At 42.0% G+C, this 22691-nt stretch overlaps 1 protein-coding gene across 1 annotated transcript in view; it reads left to right on the top strand.

Moving 5' to 3' along the window:
• Window positions 1-19884: 19884 nt before the first annotated feature.
• Window positions 19885-22691, top strand: part of ADGRG4 (adhesion G protein-coupled receptor G4) — a 95249-nt gene continuing 92442 nt past the window's right edge. The window contains 1 exon segment of the mRNA XM_046673739.1: window positions 19885-19939. Within this exon segment, the coding sequence (XP_046529695.1) occupies window positions 19885-19939 (55 nt within the window).

The raw sequence follows: 22691 nt of genomic DNA, 5'->3' as shown, positions 1-22691 counted from the left end.
CAGAGACAAAAACAAGGTTGCCGTGCAGCCCACAAAATGCCAAACATCTCCCTCTCCTGGCTAATATGAGTGACTGCTACTTCTTTACCAATTATAGTATGTTTATATTTATCCTTGTTCTAGTCTGTCCTCCCTATAGATAAACTTTACTGAGATACCCGATGATAAAATTGTCCCCGCTGTGTGACAGCACCTAGTTTAAAGCAAACCCTTGCTTCCTTAGACCCTCTTTGATTTAACTATCCAAAGCCCAAATTCTGTAACACGTCTTTTCTAACTCCCTCTTACTGAGATGCCTCGTGGTTCCCCATGGTGTGTGTTCTCCCTTGTTGCAATAAGCAGTAAACCCAACTTGTTCAACTACAGATGTGTTCTCCATGGTCTTTGACTGGAAGGCGTTGACATTGGAGAACTTTGATGGGACCCAAGAGTTGCTAATAAGACCCATCTCTGAGACTCTGAAGGAAATGTTTCAGAAAGCTAGACCTTTTCCAGAAGATTAACTTAAGGCGTCTTACACAGTTTTCCAGCTGATTTAAAAGGTGTGACCTACTTGGCTGACCTTAGCTCATAGTCAGATAACAAGAGGAAGGTCATTGATGGGCTCCGATAAGATTTGGAGGGCACTAAGAGACGGGGCATGTTCTTACATAAGCCTCAAAACTCAGCTAAGTCATGCCTTCTAGTTAGCCAAGCCTACCTCCCTATTCCCTCTGGCCCAGGTTCCTTTGGATTCCAGCCTCCCTATATTGCTAGAGTTGTCTGAGCAGACTTCTGCTCTCCTGGAAGTCCTGCTACCCCCGTGTAGTCTCAAGGAGTCCACCATTCCAGCCTTGGGGCTTCACTTATATTATGGGGCCAGGCCCTAGTGAACCTGAGCTTCCTAGGGCCCCACAACAACAGGGTCAATCATTATTGTTGATACATTAGGACAAAAGAAACCCCAAAAGGTGATTTTTCTCTCTCCTAGGAGTCCAGAAAGGTGACTGAAGGAGAGGCTGTATGTTCCCACAATGGCCTGAATGCTAGTTTATGCCTGGGAGGGGATGCAAGTGGAGGGAATGGCGCAGGGAAGGCTTCACGGAGGAAAAACCAGCTGTGTCAAGTCTCGGAGACTGAGTAGAAAATTGTCAGATGGCCAAGGTCAAGAGGGGCAGCCTGTGGAAAGACTATTCTAGGCAAAGGGAACAGCATTTGCAAAAGCACAGAAGAATGAAACAGCATGGTGCATTTTGGGCACTCTAAATGGTCCACTATAGGCAAAGTATGGGATTTGAGGAAGGGGAGCAGTGGGGCATGAGGGGGATGTTTCTCCCTAGTCCCCTTAGAGTCAATTTTTAGCTCAGCAGCCTGAGTGATCCTCTTACAACATGTCGACTCACATTATTCTTCAGCTTCAAACTCAGGAATGACCCAGATCTTGGTTTCTAGACACAGTTATCCTCTCAATGGAAGCAGGGGCACCTAAGAGAAATGGTGGATTCTAGGTCTGAAGCAGGCAAAATGCAAGGTAAACATGGGATATCTTGTGCAAAAAGTAAGGAGGTGCTCAAAGAATCATGGGGATATGTCAAAAGGACACATGAGCCAGCTTGAAAGGGCTCCTATTGGACAATTTGTCCCATCCAGGACAATTTGAGCATCAAAATAATAAGGGTAATAGATTGTAACCCACTGGATAAGATAGGAATCCATGAGTCCATACTGATGAAGATGAACAAGGGGCTGGCCTGGTGGCATAGTGTTTAAGTATTTGCACTCCGCTTCAGCGGCTCAGGGTTCTCTGGTTCAGATCCCAGGTGTGGACCTACATACTGTTCATTAAGCCATGCTGTGGTGGCATCCCACATACAAAATAGAGGAAGATTGGCATAGATGTTAGCTTAGGGCCAATCTTCCTCACCCAAAAAAAAGAAGAAGAAGAAGAATGAATGAATGAATGAATGAGTGAATATGAGAGAAGGGAAAACTCTTCCTTCCTGTAGAAAGCTGATTAATAAATGTAGGGAAAATGATGGAAGTAGAATATCACCATTTAGCAACAATCATGCAAAAATTAGCAATGAATGCTAACACTATTAGTTGAAGTTTTGAGGAGTGCTGTAGATTGAATGTGTTCTCTCAAAATTCATATGCTGAAACCTAAGCCCCAATGTGATGGTTTTAAGAGGTGGGTCCTTTAGGAGGTGAAGAGGTCATGAGGGCCCCGCCCTCATGGGATTAGCGCTCTTATAAAAGAGACCCCAGAGAGCTCTCTCACCCCTTCTGTCATGACAGGACACAGCAAAAATATGGCCACCTTTGAACCAGGAGACGGGCTCTCACCAGACACCCCGAATAGGCCAGCACCTTGGTCTTGGACTTCCCAGCCTCCAGAACCGTGAGAAATGAATGTCTGTTGTTTCTAAGCCACCCAGTCTATGATAATTTGTTACAGAAGTCTGAACGAACTAAGACAAGTAGGAACAGGATATTTACACAGACTCAAAATATTTACCCACAGATCACTTACGAATTGCAAATGGAAAACTTATAACTTTACAGTGGAGAAACCTGGTGGACGTCACCCTAACCAAGTGATGAGAGTTACCATTCTCAACAATGGGACAAACTGACATCACATGTGTCCTGATGTGGATGCACCAAGAAGGACACAATATCACTTCTGTGCTATTCCTGCCAAAAATACATAACCTGAACTATGAGGAAGGATTATAGGGGCCCAGATTAAGGGGCGTTCTATTAAATAGCCGGCCTGTACACTTCAAAAATGTCAACATCGTGAAAGTCAAAGAAAGGCTGTGGAATATTTCCAGATTAAAAGAAACTAAAAAATAACGACAGCTAAAAGCAGTGTGTCCTCCTAGATTGGATCCTGGATCAGAGGGAAAAGTGTAACAAAGGACATTGGTGAGACGGTTGGCTAAATGTGACTATGAACTGTATGGGAGATAGCATTACATCAAGGTAAATTTCCTGATTTTGACAACTGTATTGTGGTTATGTAGGAAACAATTCTTGTTCTTAGGAAAATGCCAGCTGAGGTATTTGGGGAAAGGGGCATAATGTCTCCAATTTACACTTAAATGTTTAAAAAATATATGTAAAGAGAGAGAAGGCAAATGTGGCAAAATGTTAATTGGAGAATCTGGATGAAGGATAGATGAGAGTTCTTTGTACTTTTCTTATAACTCATCTGTAAGTTTTTTTTTTTTAAAGATTGGCAGCTGGGCTTACTACTGTTGCCAATCTTTTTTTCTTTGCCGCTTTATTTCCCAAAGGCCCCCCCGCCCCCAAGTTGTATATCTTAGTTGCAGGTCCTTCCACTTGTGGAATGTGGGATGCAGCCTCAACGTGGCCTGACGAGCGGTGCCGTGTCCGTGCCAGGATCCGAACCCTGGGCCCCCGCAGCGGAGGGCGCGAACTTAACCACTCGGCCACGGAGCTGGCCCCTGTAAGTTTGATATTATTTCAAAATAAAAAGTTTTTGAAAACCCTGCAATAGCTCCCCCATTTCTCCAGAATAAAGCCAAAGTTCTTAAAATGGCCCGCCAGACCCTTGGGTGATTTGGCCCTCCATTGCGTCTCTTACTTCCTCTCGCACTGTTTTCCCCTTCGCTCCCTCTGCTCCCGGCATACTGCCCGCAGTACAGCTCTACAAAGGCTTCAAGTGCCCTGTAATGCTCAGGGTATTTCCCTTTGTCCAGAATGCTCTTTCCTCGGGTGTCCCCATGGCTCACCCTCTCGTTTCCTTCAGGTCTCTGTCCAAATGTCATTTAAGCAGTGATGATGTCCCTGATCACTTTATTTAAAATTGCATTCCCGGGGCCGGCCTGGTGGCGCAGCGGTTGTGTGCACATTACGCTTCTTGGCTGCCGGGGTTTGCTGGTTCTGATCCCAGGTTGGGACATGGCACCGCTTGGCACGCTATGCTGTGGCAGGCGTCCCACATATAAAGTAGAGGAAGATGGGCAAGTATGTTAGCTCAGGGCCAGTCTTCCTCAGCACAAAGAGGAGGACTGGCAGTAGTTAGCTCAGGGCTAATCTTCCTCAAAAAAAAAAAATAAATAAATAAATAAAATTGCATTCCCCACTCTTCTTCCAGAAATTCTTTCCCATTTCATTTTTCTCTATGGCATGTATCGCCTTTAGTATATGTTTTACTTATTTTTCTTGTTTACTGTCTGTCTACTCCCATTAGAACTTAAATGTCATGAGAGGAGAGAGAGTTATCTGTTTTGCTCACTGCTGAATCCCCAGCATCTTAGAATTATCAAATGTTCTTGACCAAATGAATACTGTTGAGCTTGAAAAATAAGTTGCAGAAGAATAGCTAATAGCTAGTACTTATAAATGTCTTATGTACCAGGCAGTGTTCTAAGTGCTTTACATATATTATCCCATTTATACCGTAAAAACACTAGAGGTGAATACTGTTAGCATCACCAGCATCCCCGTTTTGCAGATGAAGAAGCTGAGGCAGTGAGACATGAGGGAACCCAAGCAGTCTGGCTTCAGAGTCTATTTTATTAACTACTATGCTGTGCTGCGCTGCCTCTCTTGTGGTATGATACCTTTTATATCATGTTGAAAAGCATGTACATTTATGTGATGTTTAAAAACAAATGGTGTTAGGGGCTTGCCCCTTGGCCAAGTGGTTAAGTTCTCCACTTCAGTGGCCCAGGGTTTTGCCGGTTCAGATCCTGGGCATGGACCTAGCACTGCTCATCAAGCCATGCTGAGGCGGCATCCCACATAGCACAACCAGAAGGACCTACAACTAGAATATACAACTATGGGGGCTGGCCCGGTGGCGCGGCAGTTAAGTTCGCACATTCTGCTTCTTGGCGGCCCGGGGTTCGCCAGTTGAGGATCCTGGGTGCGGACATGGTACCGCTTGGCACGCCATGCTGTGGTAGACGCCCCACATATAAAGTAGAGGAAGATGGGCACGATGTTAGCTCAGGGCCAGGCTTCCTCAGCAAAAAGAGGAGGACTGGCAGTAGTTAGCTCAGGGATAATCTTCCTCAAAAAAAATAAAAGAATATACAACTATGTACTGGGGGACTTTGGGGAGAAGAAAAAAAAGATTGGCAGCTCAGGTGCCAATCTTTAAAAAGAAAAAAAGAAGAAAAACATAAACGTATGGTATCATTATACAGAATAATAATACATGTTGTTAAGGGATATCCACACGTAGCGTAAAAGTATGAAGGTTGAAGGTATGCATGGGAAGGACAACCCGTAGGGAATCAGTTGCATGGTGGTGATAAGGTGGCAATCAAATATAAAATCAAAATTGTCTTTGAAAATCTCTTGGGAAGTCACCCACACAGATGAGTTTTCCTTGAGCATCAGATCCTTTCACTGTTTTTATAGTTGAACATTTTTTTCCTCTTTTTTTTATTGTGGTGACATTGGATTATAACATTATAGAGCTTTCAGATGTACATCGTAATATATTTCGAATTCTGTGTAGATTACATCATGTTTGCCACCCAAAGACTAATGACAAGCCATCATCACATATGTGCCTAATCACCCCTTTTGTCCTCCTCCCTCCCCCCTTCCCCTCTGGTAACCACCAATCCAATCTCTGTTGCTATGTGGTTATTTGTCATTGTTTTTATCTTCCATTTATGAGTGAGATCATATGGTATTTGACTTTCTCCCTCTGACTTATTTCACTTAGCATGATACCCTCAGGGTCCATCCATATTGTTACAAAAGCCGGGATTTCATCATTGCTTATGGCTGAGTGATATCCCATTGTGCATAAATACCACATCTTTATCCATTCATCCCTTGGTGGGCACCTAGGTTGCTTCCAAGTCTTGGCTATCGTGAATAAGGCTGTGATGGACATAGGGGTGTGTGTATCTTTATGCATTTGTGTTTTCATGTTCTTTGGATAAATACCCAGCAGTGGAATAGCTGGATCATATGGTAGATCTATTCTTAATTTCCTGAGGATACTCCATACTGCTTTCCATAGTGGCTGCACCAGTTTGCACTCCCACCAGCAGTGTATGAGAGTTCCCTTCTCCCCACATCCTCTCCAACACTTAGTGTTTCCTGTCTTTTATTTTTGAGGAAGATTAGCCCTGAGCTAGTTGCTGCCAATCCTCCTCTTTTTGCTGAGGAAGACTGGCCCTGAGCTAACATCCATGCCCATCTTCCTCTACTTTATAGGTGGGACGCCTACCACAGCATGGCATGCCAAGTGCTGCCATGTCCATACCCAGGATCGGAACCGGTGAACCCTGGGCTGCTGAAGCGGGATGTGCGAACTTAACTGCTGAGCCATCCGTCTGGCCCCTCCTGTCTTGTTAATTATAGCCATTCCGACAGGAGTGAGGTGATATCTCATTGTAGTTTTGATTTGCATTTCCCTCATAGTTAAAGATGTTGAACATCTCTTCATGTGGCAGTTGGCCATCTGTATACCTTCTTTGGAGAAATCTCTGTTCAGATCTTTTGCCCATTTTTTAATTGGGTTGCTGGGTTTTTTTGTTGTTGAGATGTATGAGTTCTTTATATATTTGGATATTAACCCCTTATCAGATATATGGTTTGCAAATATCTTCTCCCAATTGTCAGGGTCTCTTTTCATTTTGTTGATGGTTTCCTTTGCTGTGCAGAAGCTTTTTAGTTTGATGTAGTCCCATTTGTTTATTTTTTCTTTTGTTTTCCTTGCCTGGTCAGGCATCATACTTGAAAATATACTGCTAAGACCAATGTCAAAGAGCATGCTGCCTATGTTTTCTTCTAGAGGTTTCATGGTTTCAGGTCTTACACTCAAGTCTTTAATCCATTTTGAGTTGATTTTTGTGCATGGTGTATGATAATGGTCTACTTTCATTCTTTTACATGTGACTGTCCAGTTTCCCTGTATGGTTTAACATTGAATTCAACAGCGGGCTTATGGCTGGGAGCCATGTTTTATGAAAGTCACCTGACTCCCAATTGGCCTGGTGGGATGCTCACACTAGGAAAGGGAAGAGGGAACGATGACAGCTTGGACCTTCGCTAGATTAAGGGTCTCTTTTAGTGTCAGAAATGGGGACAGACTCTCAACAAGCTCAGCTCTCCTCTCTGTAGGAGGACATGTAAATCAGCAGAGCCATATGGCTATATAGACCTTTGAGTTTCCAGGGATGGCTGGTTCATAACGTCCCGTGATAGCCTCGTCTGGTGTTTATCAACTCCTATAGTCAATAATGACTTATTTATGTTTAACTCACATCTCCCACTGCAATTTCAGTCCATTTCCTATTACTCTGCAGATATGGAGAACAGATGGTCAGCATTCTCCTTATCATCTTCCAGAGAGTGCAAGATACCCATCAAAGCCGTCCCTCCTAAGGTGGTGTTCTTTTCCTGACCCAAATTTCCAACCTCTGGATTTTTCTGCGCGTTTCATTTTCCAGTCAATTTTTCATTTGCACTACAATGGATTTTTAAAAAAATAAAGGTAATATTTTTTTTTTGAAAAAGTAACGCATGCAGATGATTAAAATTCTAACAGCAGGGGCTGGCCCCGTGGCTGAGTGGTTAAGTTCGCGTGCTCCGCTGCAGGCGGCCCAGTGTTTTGTCGGTTCGAATCCTGGGCGCCAACATGGCACTGCTCATCAAACCATGCTGAGGCAGCGTCCCACATGCCACAACTGGAAGGACCCACAATGAAGAATATACAACTATGTACCGGGGGGCTTTGGGGAGAAAAAGGAAAAAAATAAAATCTTAAAAAAGAAAAATTCTAACAGCACAAAAGCTTATGCAGAGAAAAGTACATTTCCCTCCCATCCAAGACCTCTCAGTTTCCTCTAGAATCAGCTATTCTCACCAAGTTCTCCTTCCCGAGAATTTTCTTTAACAGATCAGGGTATATGTTGCCCTCTAAACTCTTTTTCAACTCAGCAAATATTCGTTAAGCACCACTATGTGCCAGATGCTGTGCTAACCCCTGGGGCGGGGCACGAGGAGAATAGAGATGTTTGCCTGTCCTTAGTAGGTGCACACTTTAGTAGGGGAGAAAGGCATAGTCCTTCATTTATCAAATATTGATTGAGTGCTATGTGCCAGGCAGTGTGAGAACCACTGAATAACGTGGAGTTCCTGCCTTTCTGGAGCTCGTAGTGTTAGGGCCGGGCGGGGAGACGGGCCAACGAGCAGGCATGGTGTGAAATATAAACCAATGTCAGGGAAGCCCCAAACTGCCCCATATTTCCTTGTAAGCTGGGTAACCTCAGGTGGGGAGCAGGCCACAAAAGCTAAGCCTTGTGCCTAGTGGAAAGGGGAAGCAGTGGAGTTCTAGGCAGGAGCAGCGGCACTGGAACCCTGCACCAGGCACTGGGCTAAGCCCTTTACACATGTTGTCTCATGTAATCTAACAGCGATGTGAGGTCTGTGCCATTATTCAGGTTTTACAAATGAAGACACTGGGGCCTCCACAGATGTTAGGGAATTGACCCTAAATCACACAACTGAGATTCAAATTCAAGTCTATCTTTCTGCAAAGCCTGGGCTCTCATCCACCATACCCATCAGTTTCTGGGCTTGGGGGTGAGTAATGGGTGCTTCTGATCCAGCCCCTCCTTTCCCCTTCCCCCCACGGAGAACCACTGGCCTACGGATAATAGGTTGACTTAGCCTCTAATTAGACTATATTTTTCCATTTGAGGTGTGAGATGGAGAAGAAAACACATTGATCTGGGAGTCAGGAGCCCTTGGTTCTAGCTCCTACTTTGCCTATCATAAGCCCTATGACCCTGAGCAAGTCATCCTACCCTCTGGTCCTCAGGGTCTTGGAAATTCGGAGGCTGGTGGGGATCATCTCTGGATGCTTGATGAGATTTGATGATATTTCCATCATCCCAAAAGGGCTGTAATGACATATTCTGGGGCAAAAACTACATCTTCCTTCTGAGGATGACATAAGACCAGCTCAGTAAATCTATTTATTTTCAAGGCAATTTGAAGAATGGATCTGCAGTGAGGGTAAACAGCTGGCTTCACCTTACTGACAGTGTGAGATGCAAACATGTTAATACTTTTTTGGCCTCTACTTTCTGCTCATAGTTCTGAACACTACACCCCCCCCCCACCATTTTCTCAATAAAGTGAAACAATTCTTAGTTAAGTGAGCAAGTACCCTTTTAATATATCCACTTTAATTAAAGTGATAATCAACCAGCAACTGAAGAGAATCCTTAGTGAAAACTGGGAAGGAGTCCTCAAATTAATGGGTTATTGCAGGTATGTGATAACCTGAGAACTTTGCTCACGCTGATTTCATGCTCGGGAGAGCAGCCCCATGACGTGCTGCAAGCCACAAAAAGAGGATCTGCTCTGGTCAATAAGCCCCATAAAGCTGAGAGCGGAGAGACTGGTTTGATCCAGAAAAGGTGACTGAGGCACGGCCAGCAGATAATGAGTCTGTTGTTTTTTGCTTATTCCATTTCACATCAAACGTAGGGATTTCGAGACCAGATCTGGTCATTCATAAAGCAAACTCTTCTGGACCCTACGGTGACACGAGGAGGGGGAGTTAAGGGTGTCCAGTTCTCAGGTAAGTGGCTTTCTTCCTCTCTTCCTCCCTCCCTTCCTTCCTTCTTCCCTACCTCCCTCTTCCCTTCCTTCCTTTAAATTTTTTAAAATTATAAAAGTAACAAATATTCATCATTAAAGAACCAAATTGCATATAATTGTGTGGGGTATAAAATAAAAGTTCTTACTCTCTACCCTTTCTTTCTCTCTTTTTATTTCTCTTCTTTTCCTCCATCTCTTCTTTCTTTCATTAAAAAAATTATATGACCTCAATAAAATAAGTAATAAAAACAGATAAAAATTATAAAAGTAATGTATACTCATTGTAAAATAGTCAAATGGTACAGAATGGTACAAAGTATAGAGGAAACCTATTTAATTCCCATTCTTCCTTCCTGTCTTCCCTCTCTTCCTTCCTTTCTCCTTTCCTTCAACTGTTAACATTACATAGGTGACATATAAAAATTATAAAAGAATCAATAAGTACAGAATTGTATGGTATATAAAGGAAAATCCTCAGTCTCCACTTCCCCTTCCCCAGCCCACCTTTTCCGGCCTTACAGACATATAGACTTACCTTATTCCTTTTAATGACTGCATAGTATTCCGCAGTGTGAATGGCCCATCATTTATTTATCGAGTGCCAGGTAAGTTTCTGAAACATACCTTGGAATTGTCATAAAAGTTTAGAGGAAATGCAAGAAAGATATAAATTGGGTTGTTTGCTGCTGAAAATTTCATTTTATAGATATCCATCATATCCATTTCTACAGCACTTCATACTTTGAAAATTGCCTCCATCGCCTCATTTGATCCTCTTCTATAGCAGCTCTAGGAAATAGGCAGATTATTATCTCCGTTTTTACAGATAAGGAAACTGAGGCTCAGGGAAATGAAGGAACAGCAGTGCCATCTCACAGCTAGTTACGGATTCTGAGCCTGGTCCTCTTACTGCACTGTAAATTTAAGCTGCGTTTCATCTTGCAAGTCATAAAAGATTTAGGCAGACCCTACTTCTAAGCTTGTAGTTTAGGAAATCCATCCAAGTCATACAAATTCCCTTATTATTCCAATGAGAATGGCAGTAGAGCACTTGGTAAATACGAGGAGCCTTATTAATGGCCGGTGCTCGTAGCAAGCCCAGGATTCATTTGGTGTCCTCATTGGCTTCTGTTACTTTAAATGTAAAATGAGTCTCTTCACTCCAAATCCCACTTAGAAGTGGAAAGAAATACAATATGTTGCATTTTCCTATAGGAAAAGAAATGTTTAAATCAGTAGTATATCATTCCGAAGTGTATTTTATTTAAAATCAGAAAATGCCCGTCAGCACCCTACTGCCAAGCTTCTGCAATACGTTTCCGTAGGATTTGTAGTTTTAACACCATTTGGCTGGAGAAAGGGAGATTTCCAGTGTGTTTTCCAAATAAGCAGCTTAAGGTACGATTCTTTAAGGAGACAAGCTGGGTGAATGTAATGAAATGGTCAGGTTTCTCTAAACAGATCTGCTTTAAAAACTGAAATGATTTGATGAGTTACTTTTGCCATTAAGATCTTCTTGCATAGCGCTTCCTTCAAAAAGTTTAGGATCATTGAAACTGCAAGTTGTTGGGTTGAAGCTGTGTGCATTAAGGTTGAATGCAGCGCATTTTGTAATGATGCATTTAACGTGTGTCTTCTCCTCTGGGCTAACAGCCCCATGAGGACAGGGATCTCCGTCTTGTCTTCCCAGCGGCCTCTCGGTGTGTAATATGGTATCTGGCACATAGTAGGCACTCAATAAAATGTGCTGACTAGATATGCAAATAAATCAATCAGTGAGGTTTCAGCCAGTCTGCATAACTCAGGCAAGCCTCTAAACTGTGGCTGGCTGACACGGCTTTAAGCAATAGGAAAAAGCCTCGCGTGGGATGTGAAGAAGAAGTGTGGTCACATACACTTAGAAATTATTCTGAATCCGAGCTGGGTGTGTTTCTGACTTTTTGAACACAGGTTTGGACAATGAAAGAACACATCATATGTCAGAGGCTTTGTGGATTGATTCTCGTGTCGAGTTTTATCTTTCTCTCAGGTAAGAAAATGGATTCTTATTATCTATTTCAATATCTCATGTATAGTAGGTTACAGAAATAAACCATTTGAAAAATTGCTAGGCTGCCTCTCAATGGCATCCTTTTGGTCAATATGGTTGTAGGACAAGCTGGAGCTTTAGTAACTGAATCCATTCAGTCAGGATTTTGCACTACGGATGAAGAACTGGCCTCAAGTAGACAGTAGCTTGGACTACTGCCTTTGACGTTTCTTAATGCAGCTCTGAAGTGCCATTTGGTGGCTAATGCACACCTAACAGAAGCTTTGGGGTTTCTTTGGGCTGTTTTCTCTAATGCATAATGCTTTATTTAAAGCTCCCTGGAGCATTATGATATCATCCTTCTGTCTCCATTATACATATATGGCAACAATCATAGAATGTAGGTGGGGAAATTGAGGGATGCTAAAACTGGTCACTGATTCACAGTGACAAACAGGCATCTGTTCTGAGGCGGCTCAGACCTTGCCTAGACTCTATCACAGGAATGGAGATCGATTCTCTCTTGGTTTCTGCGCTGCAGCAAATGGATGATTAAGACAGTTCAACTGAAGTAGCTGGTAATTTGGAGACTTAAGGAAAAATGCCTTGGAAAACTGCAATCTCATACATATGAAGTAAATTCAGTTAATAATATTGCTCATTTAGCACATCAGTCTTTAGCTAAAAGGTCGTACATGCCAGTTAGTGGCAATTCCTGATGAGATAGACCTGAGGTTTAATTCGAACAGCCCTCAGACTTGAGAGCTAATCTTCTGGAAAAATACCAACTCATCATCACCATCAGCAACGAACACTGCCTGACTTCCTGCTGTGTGCAGGGCCTGATGGGAACCTGTGTTTCTTATAATAAAGTTTGAAATTGGACTTAAGAGGCACACTGGCAACTCTGTCACCTGGCCTTGACTACCTGCTAAGATGTCTATTTACCTTTTCCTTGACTGTTTCCTCAAAGGCAAGAAACTGTGTTTTCTCCATTTCTTTATCCAAAACATCCAGCACAGGTCTTGACACACAGGTTAAGTGCTGAGCACATATTTGCTGATTTATTAAATTAACATAATTTGAAATTAGGAAACTTTGAACACTTGTATGGTGGTGGTGTGTGTGACACAAACTCTTAGTGGGTTTTTTTTGTGAGAGTTCATGGGAGCATAGAATAGAGGGACCTGGAAGCCTTTAGTGTAGTCGTGGAGAAAGAGTGGAAGAGAGCATGGTACTGGAAAGTTAGACTGGGTTTTGTGAGGAATGCCATGGTCAATGGAAATCATAATAAACGTGCAGATTTTAAACCTGCAGAGGTCACTTTAAAGCAATCACAAGGTTTTCCAGACTGGATCTCAAATCCATGAGTCAAGGCAATGATTCTTTTAGGTTGTCAAACAATTAGGTCTAATTGTCCTTCAATTGGTGAGAAATTCATCGTTTTCTTCCTGGAAAAAAAACTGTCTTTGAAACAACGGTATAATTAGGGTTCAGTTCCCTTCAGGCTCCAGATGTCACCAGCCTCCCAATTATGAGGGTCATTGAGGGAGAGGGCTACGGGCAAACCTAGATCAGGCAGAGGGGGCCTCAGATGCTCTAACGGGATGGAGCCAGAGTGTGGAGAAAACCATGGCCATGGAAGAATACCAAGGATCAAGAAGAAGAAACCAAATCTGTCAGAAGGTCTACGGGTGAGAACAGAGCCAGCCAGAAGGGATGAAGACTGGGGTCAGGAACTGGAGAGTTGCAGAATAGAGCAGGAGGGAAGGAATAAAGCAGAATTGGCTTCCTAACTGGTCTCTGCACTTCCGCTTTTGCTCTCCTACAGCCTAATCTCGACACAGCAGCCAGAGAGATTCTTTAATGTATCAAGTCAGATCATGTCACTCTATTACTCAAAACTTGTCAATACATTTCCATCACAATTAGAATACAATCCAAACTCTTTAATCAGACCTAAAAAGCATTGCATGATCCGGTCTCCCACTGCCTCTGGGGCCTCATTTCCTGCCATGCTTCCTCTCTCTCACTCCACTCCAGACACACTGGCTTCCTCCCTATTCCTTGAACAAGCCAAGCACAGTCCCACCTCAAGGCCTTTGCACATGCTATTACCCATGTCCGGGTCACTCTTACTCTACATCTTTGTAACCCTAGCTCTTTCACATCTCCTTGGACTAAGCTAAAATGACTCCTAGGAGAGATCTTCTTTAACTATTCTATCTAACGTAGACACACCCATTCTCCTCACCCCTGCCTCTCCCATTATCTAGCTCACTGGCCTGTTTGTTAATATCGTTCAGATCACTTTTCACAATGTGTCATTCTTTTCTTTACTTGTTTATTGACCGCTTCTCTCTCTGGAATGTAAACTGACTAAGGTCAGGGACCTGGTGTGAACATGAGTTCACTCTATCACTGTACTATAGCATTGACACATTGTTGATGTTTAATGACCATTTTTGTCAAGTAAATGAATTTTCTAGGGTGCTTCTGGCTTTATGAGTGAGGACATCCATTTTGTTGAGTGAGACATGGGCCTTGAATGCAAGATTTGAAGGAAGAATCACATTACCTATGTGGGAGTAATTCTTCTGCCTCTTATTCCAAGAGGAACTCTTGGCAGGCCACATGTATGGTCAGTGGCCTGGGTACCGGGGGAGGGGATGTGTTGGATAACTGTGGCTGATGACTGGTGACAGAAATGAGGCTCAAAGTTGAATGCTTTTATATATGGCAGATCTGGTTTATCTAAAGATTAGTTGATTACTCACAAGACCAGTGGGAAGTACGAGCAGTGAGTGGTGAATAGTAACTCCGATTCTCTGTGATTGTCCACATTATGGCCACGGTGATGTGGGTAATGGAACTACCCGGATTCAAACACCATCATATCTACTCAGACAGCTGTGAGTCTGCTAGACCAGGACCTGGTCTACAAAGTTTTTCAATGCCCCTGAACATTCATTTGTAAGGATTTGTGATACTAAGAGCCAGAAGACCCCCTTACTCAGGAAAAGATTTCATATACTATGAAAATAAATGTCTTCTCACTCCCTTTGTTTTTTTATGAAGAAGATTGGCCCTGAGCTAACATCTGTTGCCAATCTGCCTCTATTTTATGTGGGATGTTGACACAGCATGGCTTGAATGAGCAGTGCTAGGTCTGTGCCCAGGATCCAAACCTGCGAACCCGGGCTGCCTAAGCAGAGCGCACGAACTTAACCACTACACCACTTGGCTGGCCCCAAGCCCACTACCCTTTTATGAATGAGTAGTGACATTTCCTAGTTGAGGCAGGTATGGTGTGCCCTTGGTAGAATGCTCGCCCTCAGAGTGGCCAGATTCTCCATGGTATAAACACAGCCAATGCCTCTGGTGGGCCCCTTCCCCAAAGTCTGCTCTGCCTCCTACCCTTCCTCTGATAGGAAGTATTGCCAGGTGGTTAGCTGCCGAAGCCTTACACGGTATTAAGAGGTGAATTGTGTGCCCCTAAAATTCATGTGTTGAAGTCCTAACCCTCAGCACCTCAGAAGGAGATCATATTTGGAAATAGGGAATTACAAATGTAATTAGTTAAGTGAAGATGAGGTCACACTGGAGGAGGGTGGGCCTCTAATTCAATATGGCTGGTGTCCTCATAAAAGGGGGAAATTTGGACACAGACACACACACAGGAAGAAGGCCATATGAAGATAGAGGTGGAGATTGAGGTGATGTGGCATAAGCCACGGAACACCAAATATTGCCAGGAAACCACCAGAAACGAGGAGAGAGGCATGGGATAGATTTTTCCCTCATAGCCCTCAGAGGGAAATAACCCTGCTGACACTTTGATCTCAGATTTTTAGCCCCCAGAACTGTGAGACACTAAATTTCTGTTGTTTAAGCCACCCAGTTTGTGGGACTTTGTTATAGCACCCTACTGACTAAGACCCTCAGACACTGATGCTGGGTCAGGCCTGCTGGATCAGAAATTTTGCGTGAAGTAGAGGAAACTAGGTCAATTCATGGGGAAGAATCAGTGACCACGTGATGCCTGTAGTGTCTGACCATGGATGGACCTTATTTGTCCACCCCTCAAAGTTGGTGCAGGGACGTGCAGCTAGAATCTCAGTCCCCTAACCTTTGACACACTAACGTTTCAAGGAAAACTGCCGAGAGAGAACAGAAGTCGAGTGCAGACTACATCTAATGAGCACTTAATGCTGTCTTCAGAAAATGAAGAAACTTTGCTGAAAGAAGTCATTCTGATTATTTCTTAGGGTTTTAAACATTTTACTCACCGACTCTTATTTATTATTATTATTATTATTTTTTTTTTTGCTGAGGAAGATTCACCCTAAGCTAACATCCATGCCCATCTTCCTCTGTTTTTAAATATGTGGGCCGTCAGCACAGCATGGCTGCTAACAGAGTGGTGTAGGTCCACATCTGGGAATGAAACGCAGGCTGCTGAAGCAGAGCGTGCTGAACTTACCCACTAGGCCCTGGGGCTGGCCCTCGCTGACTTTTAAAATGAATGTATTCATTACTTTTGAGGTATGATAGGGAGAGGGAATTCTCCCCCGATCTTTTGCCAGAAGTTCTCTAAAACAGAGGGCAGGGCACAAGTTTGGTTTGTGGTTCAGAACTTCTCATTCTATGCCAGATGCTTTGCCCACATCCCTGGTACCTTTGCACAAGGGACAGCCCTCCATCTGCATGCCCATCAGCTTCCAACTCATCGCCATGATACAAAGGACAATCGTTTACTCAGTAAATAGCTATAAAGGAACTACTATGTGCCAACCATGCTGGGCAATGGAAACTGACAGTAGAGGTCAAGACTCTGGTTATACCACTGCCCTGAAAAATCAGATAATACAAAAGTTGGAGCATTCTGGGAAAAACTGGTATTGCTTAATGCTCAGTGAATTCAGTTCTGCTTAAAAATTGCTTAAACATGACATCACCAGGCAAAGCAGCTTTGGAATTTAGCAAAAAGGAAAATAAAATTACATAGTGAGTAACCATTTATGGCAAGAGTTTCATTTCCCCCCAGGCTCCGCCAGAGAAAGACCTGGGGCACAATCTCTTGCTATATAAATCTGTTATAGAGGTAAAAATTGGTAGCTGGAAGATAAAGACATCACAGGAAAAGAAAACTACAGACCAATATCCTTTATGAATATAGATGCAAAAACTCCTAACAAAATACTAGCAGACTGAATCAGGAAGTATATTACAAAGATTATATACTTGACCCAGTAGAATTTATCCCAGGAATGCAAAGGTGGTTCAACAAAGAAAAATTGATCAATCAGTGTAATATACCACATTAATAGATTGAAGGGAAAAAACACATGATCATCTCAACTGACGCAGAAAAAGCATCGACGAAGTCCAACACCTTTTCAGGATAAAAAACAGCCAACATATTAGAAATAGAAGAGAATGGCTTCAAGCTGATAAAGGCCATCTACACAAAACCCACAATGAACATCCCACAGCCCACTGTGAAAAACCCGCAGTGAATAATGGTGAAAAACTAAAAGCTTCCCCATAAGATCAGGAACAAGACTGGAATGCCCACTTTCACCATTTCTATTCAACATTATATTGGAAATTCTAGCCAGAGCAATTGGGCAAGAAAAAGAAATAAAAGGCATCCAAACTGGAAAGAAGAAGTAAAACCATCTCTCTTTGCAGATGGTGTGATCTTACATCCAGAGCATCCTAAAAAATCCCCAAAAAAGTATTTAAGTTAATAAGCAAATTCGGCAAAGTTTTAAGTTACAAGATTGACCCACAAAAATTAGTGATATTTCTATGCACTAGTGATGAACAATCTGAAATGAAGTTAGGAAAACAATTTCACTTACAATAGCACCTTAAAGCATAAAATATCTGGGAATAAATTTAACCAAGCAGATGAATGACTTCTACACCCAAACGACAAACATTGCTGAATGAAATTAGAGAAGACCTAAATAAATGGAAAAGATTTCTTGTTTGTGGGTTTGATATCAAGATGGTGAGATTCCCCAAAGAGATCTACAGGTTCAATGCAAACTCTATGAACATTTCATTGGCTTTTTTTTACAGATATGAAAAAAGTTGATCCTACAATTCATATGCAAGGGACCCTGCATAGCTAAAATAATCTTGAAAAAGAACAAAGTTGGAGGACTCACACATCCCAATTTCAAAACTTACTACAAAGCTACAGCAACCAAAATAGTGTGTTCTTGGCACAAGGATAGACAGAGATTAACGGAACAAAATTGAGAGTCCAGAAAGAAACCCATATAAGTATGGTCAATTAATTTTCCACAAGGGTGTCAAGACCATTCAATGGGGAAAAATATTCTCTTCAACGAATGGTGTTGGGACAACTGGATGTGTAAACACATATCCATGTATACATGTATTCATACATACGTATGTAAATGCATGTACGAGAATGAAGTTGGAGCTCCCCACTGCACACCATACACAAAAATTGACTCAAAATGGCTGAAAGACTTAAATGTAAGAAGTACAATTATAAAACTCTTAGAAGAAAGCATGGGGTTAAATCTTCAGGACTTTGGATTTGGCAATAGATTCTTAGAAATGACACCAAAAGAACAAGCAACAAAAGAAAAAATAGATAAATTGGACTTCATCAAAATTAAAAACTTTTGTGCATCAAAGGACACTGTCACGAAAGTGAAAAGACAGCCTACAGAACAGGGGAAAATATTTGTAGTTCATATATCTCATAAGGTCCTAGTGTCCAGAATATATAAAGAATGCTTACAACTCAACAACAAAAAGACAACCAAGCCAATTAAAAAATGGTCAAAAGACTTGACAGACATTTCTCCAAAGAAGATATGCAAATGGCCGACACTCATGTGAAAAGAGGCTTAGTGTCATTAGTCATTAGGGAAATGCATATCAAAACTACAATGGGATACCACTCCACACCCTCTAGGATGGTTATAATATTAATTAAAAAAACCAGAAAACAACAAGCATTGTCCAGGAGGTAGAGAAATTGGAGCCCTCATACATTGCTGGTGGAAATGTAAAATGGAGCAGCCACTGTGGAAAACAGTTTGGCTATTACTCAACAAGTTAAGCATAGAATTACTGTATGACTCACTCCCAGGTATATACCCCAAAGAAATGAAAACATGTGTTCAAACAAAACTCATGGAATGAATGTTCATAGCAGCACTGTTCCTAACAGCCGAAAGGCAGGAACAATCCAAAGATCCATCAACAGATGAGACAATAAACAAAATGTGGGATATCCTTACAATGGAATATTATTCAGCCGTAGAAAGGAATGAAGTACTGATACACGTTGTAACTCTGACGAACCTTGAAAACATTATACTAAGTGAAAGAAGCCAAATACAAAAGGCCACATATTGTTGAATGATTCCATTTATATGATATGTCCAGAATAGGCAAATCTACAGAGACAAAAAGCAGATTAGTGGTTGCCAGGGCCTGGGGGGAGGGGCTAATGGGGAATGACTGCTTAATGGGTACAGAGTTTCCATTTAGGGTGATGAAAATGTTCTGGAACTAGACAACAGTGATGGTCCTACACCGCTGTGAATGTACTAAATGCCACTGAATTGTATACTTTAAAATGATTAAAATGGTGAATTTTACGTTATGTGAATTTTCTCAATGCAAATAAAACGGTGCTTGGCAATCCCAGGCCTGTAACATGGCCATTTAAATGAGGTTTATGATAAATTTCTCCTAACATGGAAAACACTTATGTCATAATGTTAAGTGAGAAAAGCAGCATACTAAATTTTCCATATGATATGATCTCAGCCACAAAGAAACAAGCAAAACCCCTGCGCAGAAACACAAAAAAAGCCAAAGAAAATATACCAAAATGTTAATGGAGGTTGTCTCCGGATGGTGGGACTCTGGCTGACTTTGTTCTCATCTTTTTACTTTCTAATACTTCCCATTTTTTCTTTTAAAAAGCCTGTGCAGTCTCATTTTTATAATAGAAAAAACACCTCTTTTTTTGTAATGAGGTTATGATACTTTACAACCTTGTGAAATTTTAGCTGTACATTATTATTTGTCAGTCACCATATAGGTGTGCCCCTTGACCCTTTGTGCCCACCCCACACCCCCCTCCCCCCTGGTAACCACTAAACAGTTCTCTTTGTCTATGTGTTTGTTTGTCTTCCATATATGAATGAAACCATATGGTGTTTGTCTTTGTCTGGCTTATTTCACTTAACCTAATACCCTCAATGTCCATTCATGTTGTTGTGAATGGGATGATTTTGACTTTTTTCTGGCTGAGTAGTATTCCGTTGTATGTATCTACCACATCTTCTTTATCCAGTCATCAGTCGGTGGGCTCTTGGGTTGCTTCCATGTCTTGGTCATTGCGAATAATGCTGTGTGAACATAGGGGTGCGTAAGTCTCTTTGAATTGCTGATTTCAAGTTCTTTGGATAAATACCCAGTAGTGGGATGGCTGGGTTGTATAATATTTCTATTTTTAGCTTTTTGAGGAATCTCCATACTGTTTTCTGTAGTGGCTGCACCAGTTTGTCTTCCCATCAGCAGTGGATGAGGGTTCCCTTTTGTCCACAACCTCTCCAACATTTGTTATTTTTTGTCTTGGTTATTATAGCCATTCTAATGGATGTAAGGTGATACCTTAGTGTAGTTTTGATTTGTATTTCCCTGATGATTAGCGATGTTGAACATCTTTTCACGTGCCTATTGGCCATCCATATATCTTCTTTAGAAAAATGTCTGTTCATATCCCCTGCCCATTTTTTGATGGGGTTGTTTGATTTGTTGTTGTTTAGTTGTGTGAGTTCTTTGTATATAATGGAGATTAATCACTTGTCAGATATATGATTTGAAAATATTTTCTCCCAGTTGGTGAGTTGTCTTTTCGTTTTGATCTTGATTTCCCTTGTCTTGTATAAGCTCTTTAGGCTGATGAAGTCCCACTTGTTTATATTTTCTTTTGTTTCCCTTGTCCGAGCAGACATGGTATTTGAAAAGATCCTTTTAAGACTATGTCAAAGAGTGTACTGTCTATATTTTCTTCTAGAAGCTTTATGGTTTCAGGTCTTACCTTTAAGTCTTTGATCCATTTTGAGTTTATTTTTGTATATGGCGTAAGATAATGGTCTACTTTCATTCTTTTGCATGTGGCTGTCCAGTTTTCCCAATACTGTTTGTTGAAGAGACTTTCCTTTCTCCATTGTGTGTTCTTGGCTCCTTTGCCGAAGATTAGCTGTCCATAGATGTGTGGCTTTATTTCTGGGCTTTCAATTCTGTTCCATTGATCTGTGAACCTGTTTTTGTACCAGTACCATGCTGTTTTGATTACTGTAGCTTTGTAGTATGTTTTGAAGTCAGGGATTGTGATGCCTCCAGCTTTGTTCTTTTTTCTCAGGATTGCTTTAGCTATTCAGGGTCTTTTGTTGCCCCATATGAATTTAGGCTTCTTTGCTCTGTTTCCGTGAGGAGTGTCGCTGGGATTCTGATTGGGATTGCATCGAATCTGTAGATTGCTCTAGGTACTACAGACTCTTTTTTTTTATAGTGGGGAAAACAATAAATGTAATTTAAAATAAAAGAAAATAGAGGATAGAGGCAAAGAGACACAGAGGAGTGAATCAAGAAAGAACACGCTTCAGGGGAGCAATCATGCAATTTGGACTTGAAAATTGCCAGGGAACAGATGGCAGCGTCCAAGTAGACATCTGCAATGGATAGTTAAATCGTATGCAAAGACACAAGTGGCCTTTGAGGCAGGCCCTGGAGAGGCCCGGCGGAGAATGCTGTTTGCCGGGCCAAACAAAAGGGCAAAGCCCGTGTCCGCCTCGTCATTGTCTGGCCATCTCGGAGCCCTGCTGGGGGCCTGGAGGCTGCAGCGGCACTCAGCACAGGTGTGCTTGCATGTGTGAGGGTACAAAAGAGGCTGTGGGAGAAGAAAGAGGCTTCTGATAATGGCAATGGAAAACGTGGCAGCTGACATTTACATGGGACTTCACAGTTTATAAACATTCTCACATACATAACCTAAACGTTAGTTATTGTTGCACCACCTTTCAGAATGGCCCTGGGGGGTAGGTAATTACTCCCATCTTACCCTGGAGGGACGAGGCACAGAGAAGTGATGTGAATTTATTTACTTAACACTCGTATAGTGCTCACCCTATGCTGGACACTGTCCTAAAAGCTTTCACATGCACTGATTGCCCATGTTCATGCAGCTAGTAAGGGGCGGAAATGGGATTCAAATCTGGCTCTTTGGACCCCACGACACCACGCTTCTTCTCCTATCTAAGCAGAGCGTGCCTCTGCCTGCAGAATCTCAACTATGGCCACAAGTGGTTCTGCCTGTCTGCCTATCTATCTACCTACCTACCTACCACCTATCTATCGGTTACCTATTTATCTATCTATCCATCCATCTGTATTTTTCTGATTATAAATGTAACACGTGACTGTATAAAAATGCAAATATTACTGAAATAAGCAACAATAAAAAGTAAAAATCCTCCTAAATCTCACTCCTGAAGATACTCGTTCTTAACTCTTTGGTATATGTTCTTCCAGATTTTTTCGATGTGTATGCAGACGTACATATTATTTATTTATTTATTTATTTATTTATTTAATTTATTTATTTTTTCTTAAAGATTGGCACCTGGGCTAACAACTGTTGCCAATCTTTTTTTTTTCCTGCTTTATCTCCCCAAACCCCCCCTGTACATAGTTGTATATCTTAGTTGCAGGTCTGTCTAGTTGTGGGATGTGGGACGCCGCCTCAGCGTGGCCTGATGAGCGGTGCCATGTCCGCGCCCAGGATCCGAACCCTGGGCCGCCACAGTGGAGCGTGCGAACTTAACCACTAGGCCACAGAGCTGGCCCCTGTTTTGTTTTTTTAAATAGGATAATACTATACCTACACTTACGTAACTCCCATTTCACACAATATTGATCTTTGGGAATCTCTTCATCGTACCTTGTTTGTTTTAATATTGCATTACATAGAGGTAACAATTGCTTAACTAGTCACTAATTG

This window comes from Equus quagga, chromosome 10 (genome assembly GCF_021613505.1).
Source record: "Equus quagga isolate Etosha38 chromosome 10, UCLA_HA_Equagga_1.0, whole genome shotgun sequence".
Lineage (NCBI taxonomy): Eukaryota > Metazoa > Chordata > Mammalia > Perissodactyla > Equidae > Equus > Equus quagga.
The sequence above is the reverse complement of the archived record's forward strand: the minus strand, read 5'-3'. Positions and strand labels throughout refer to the sequence as shown.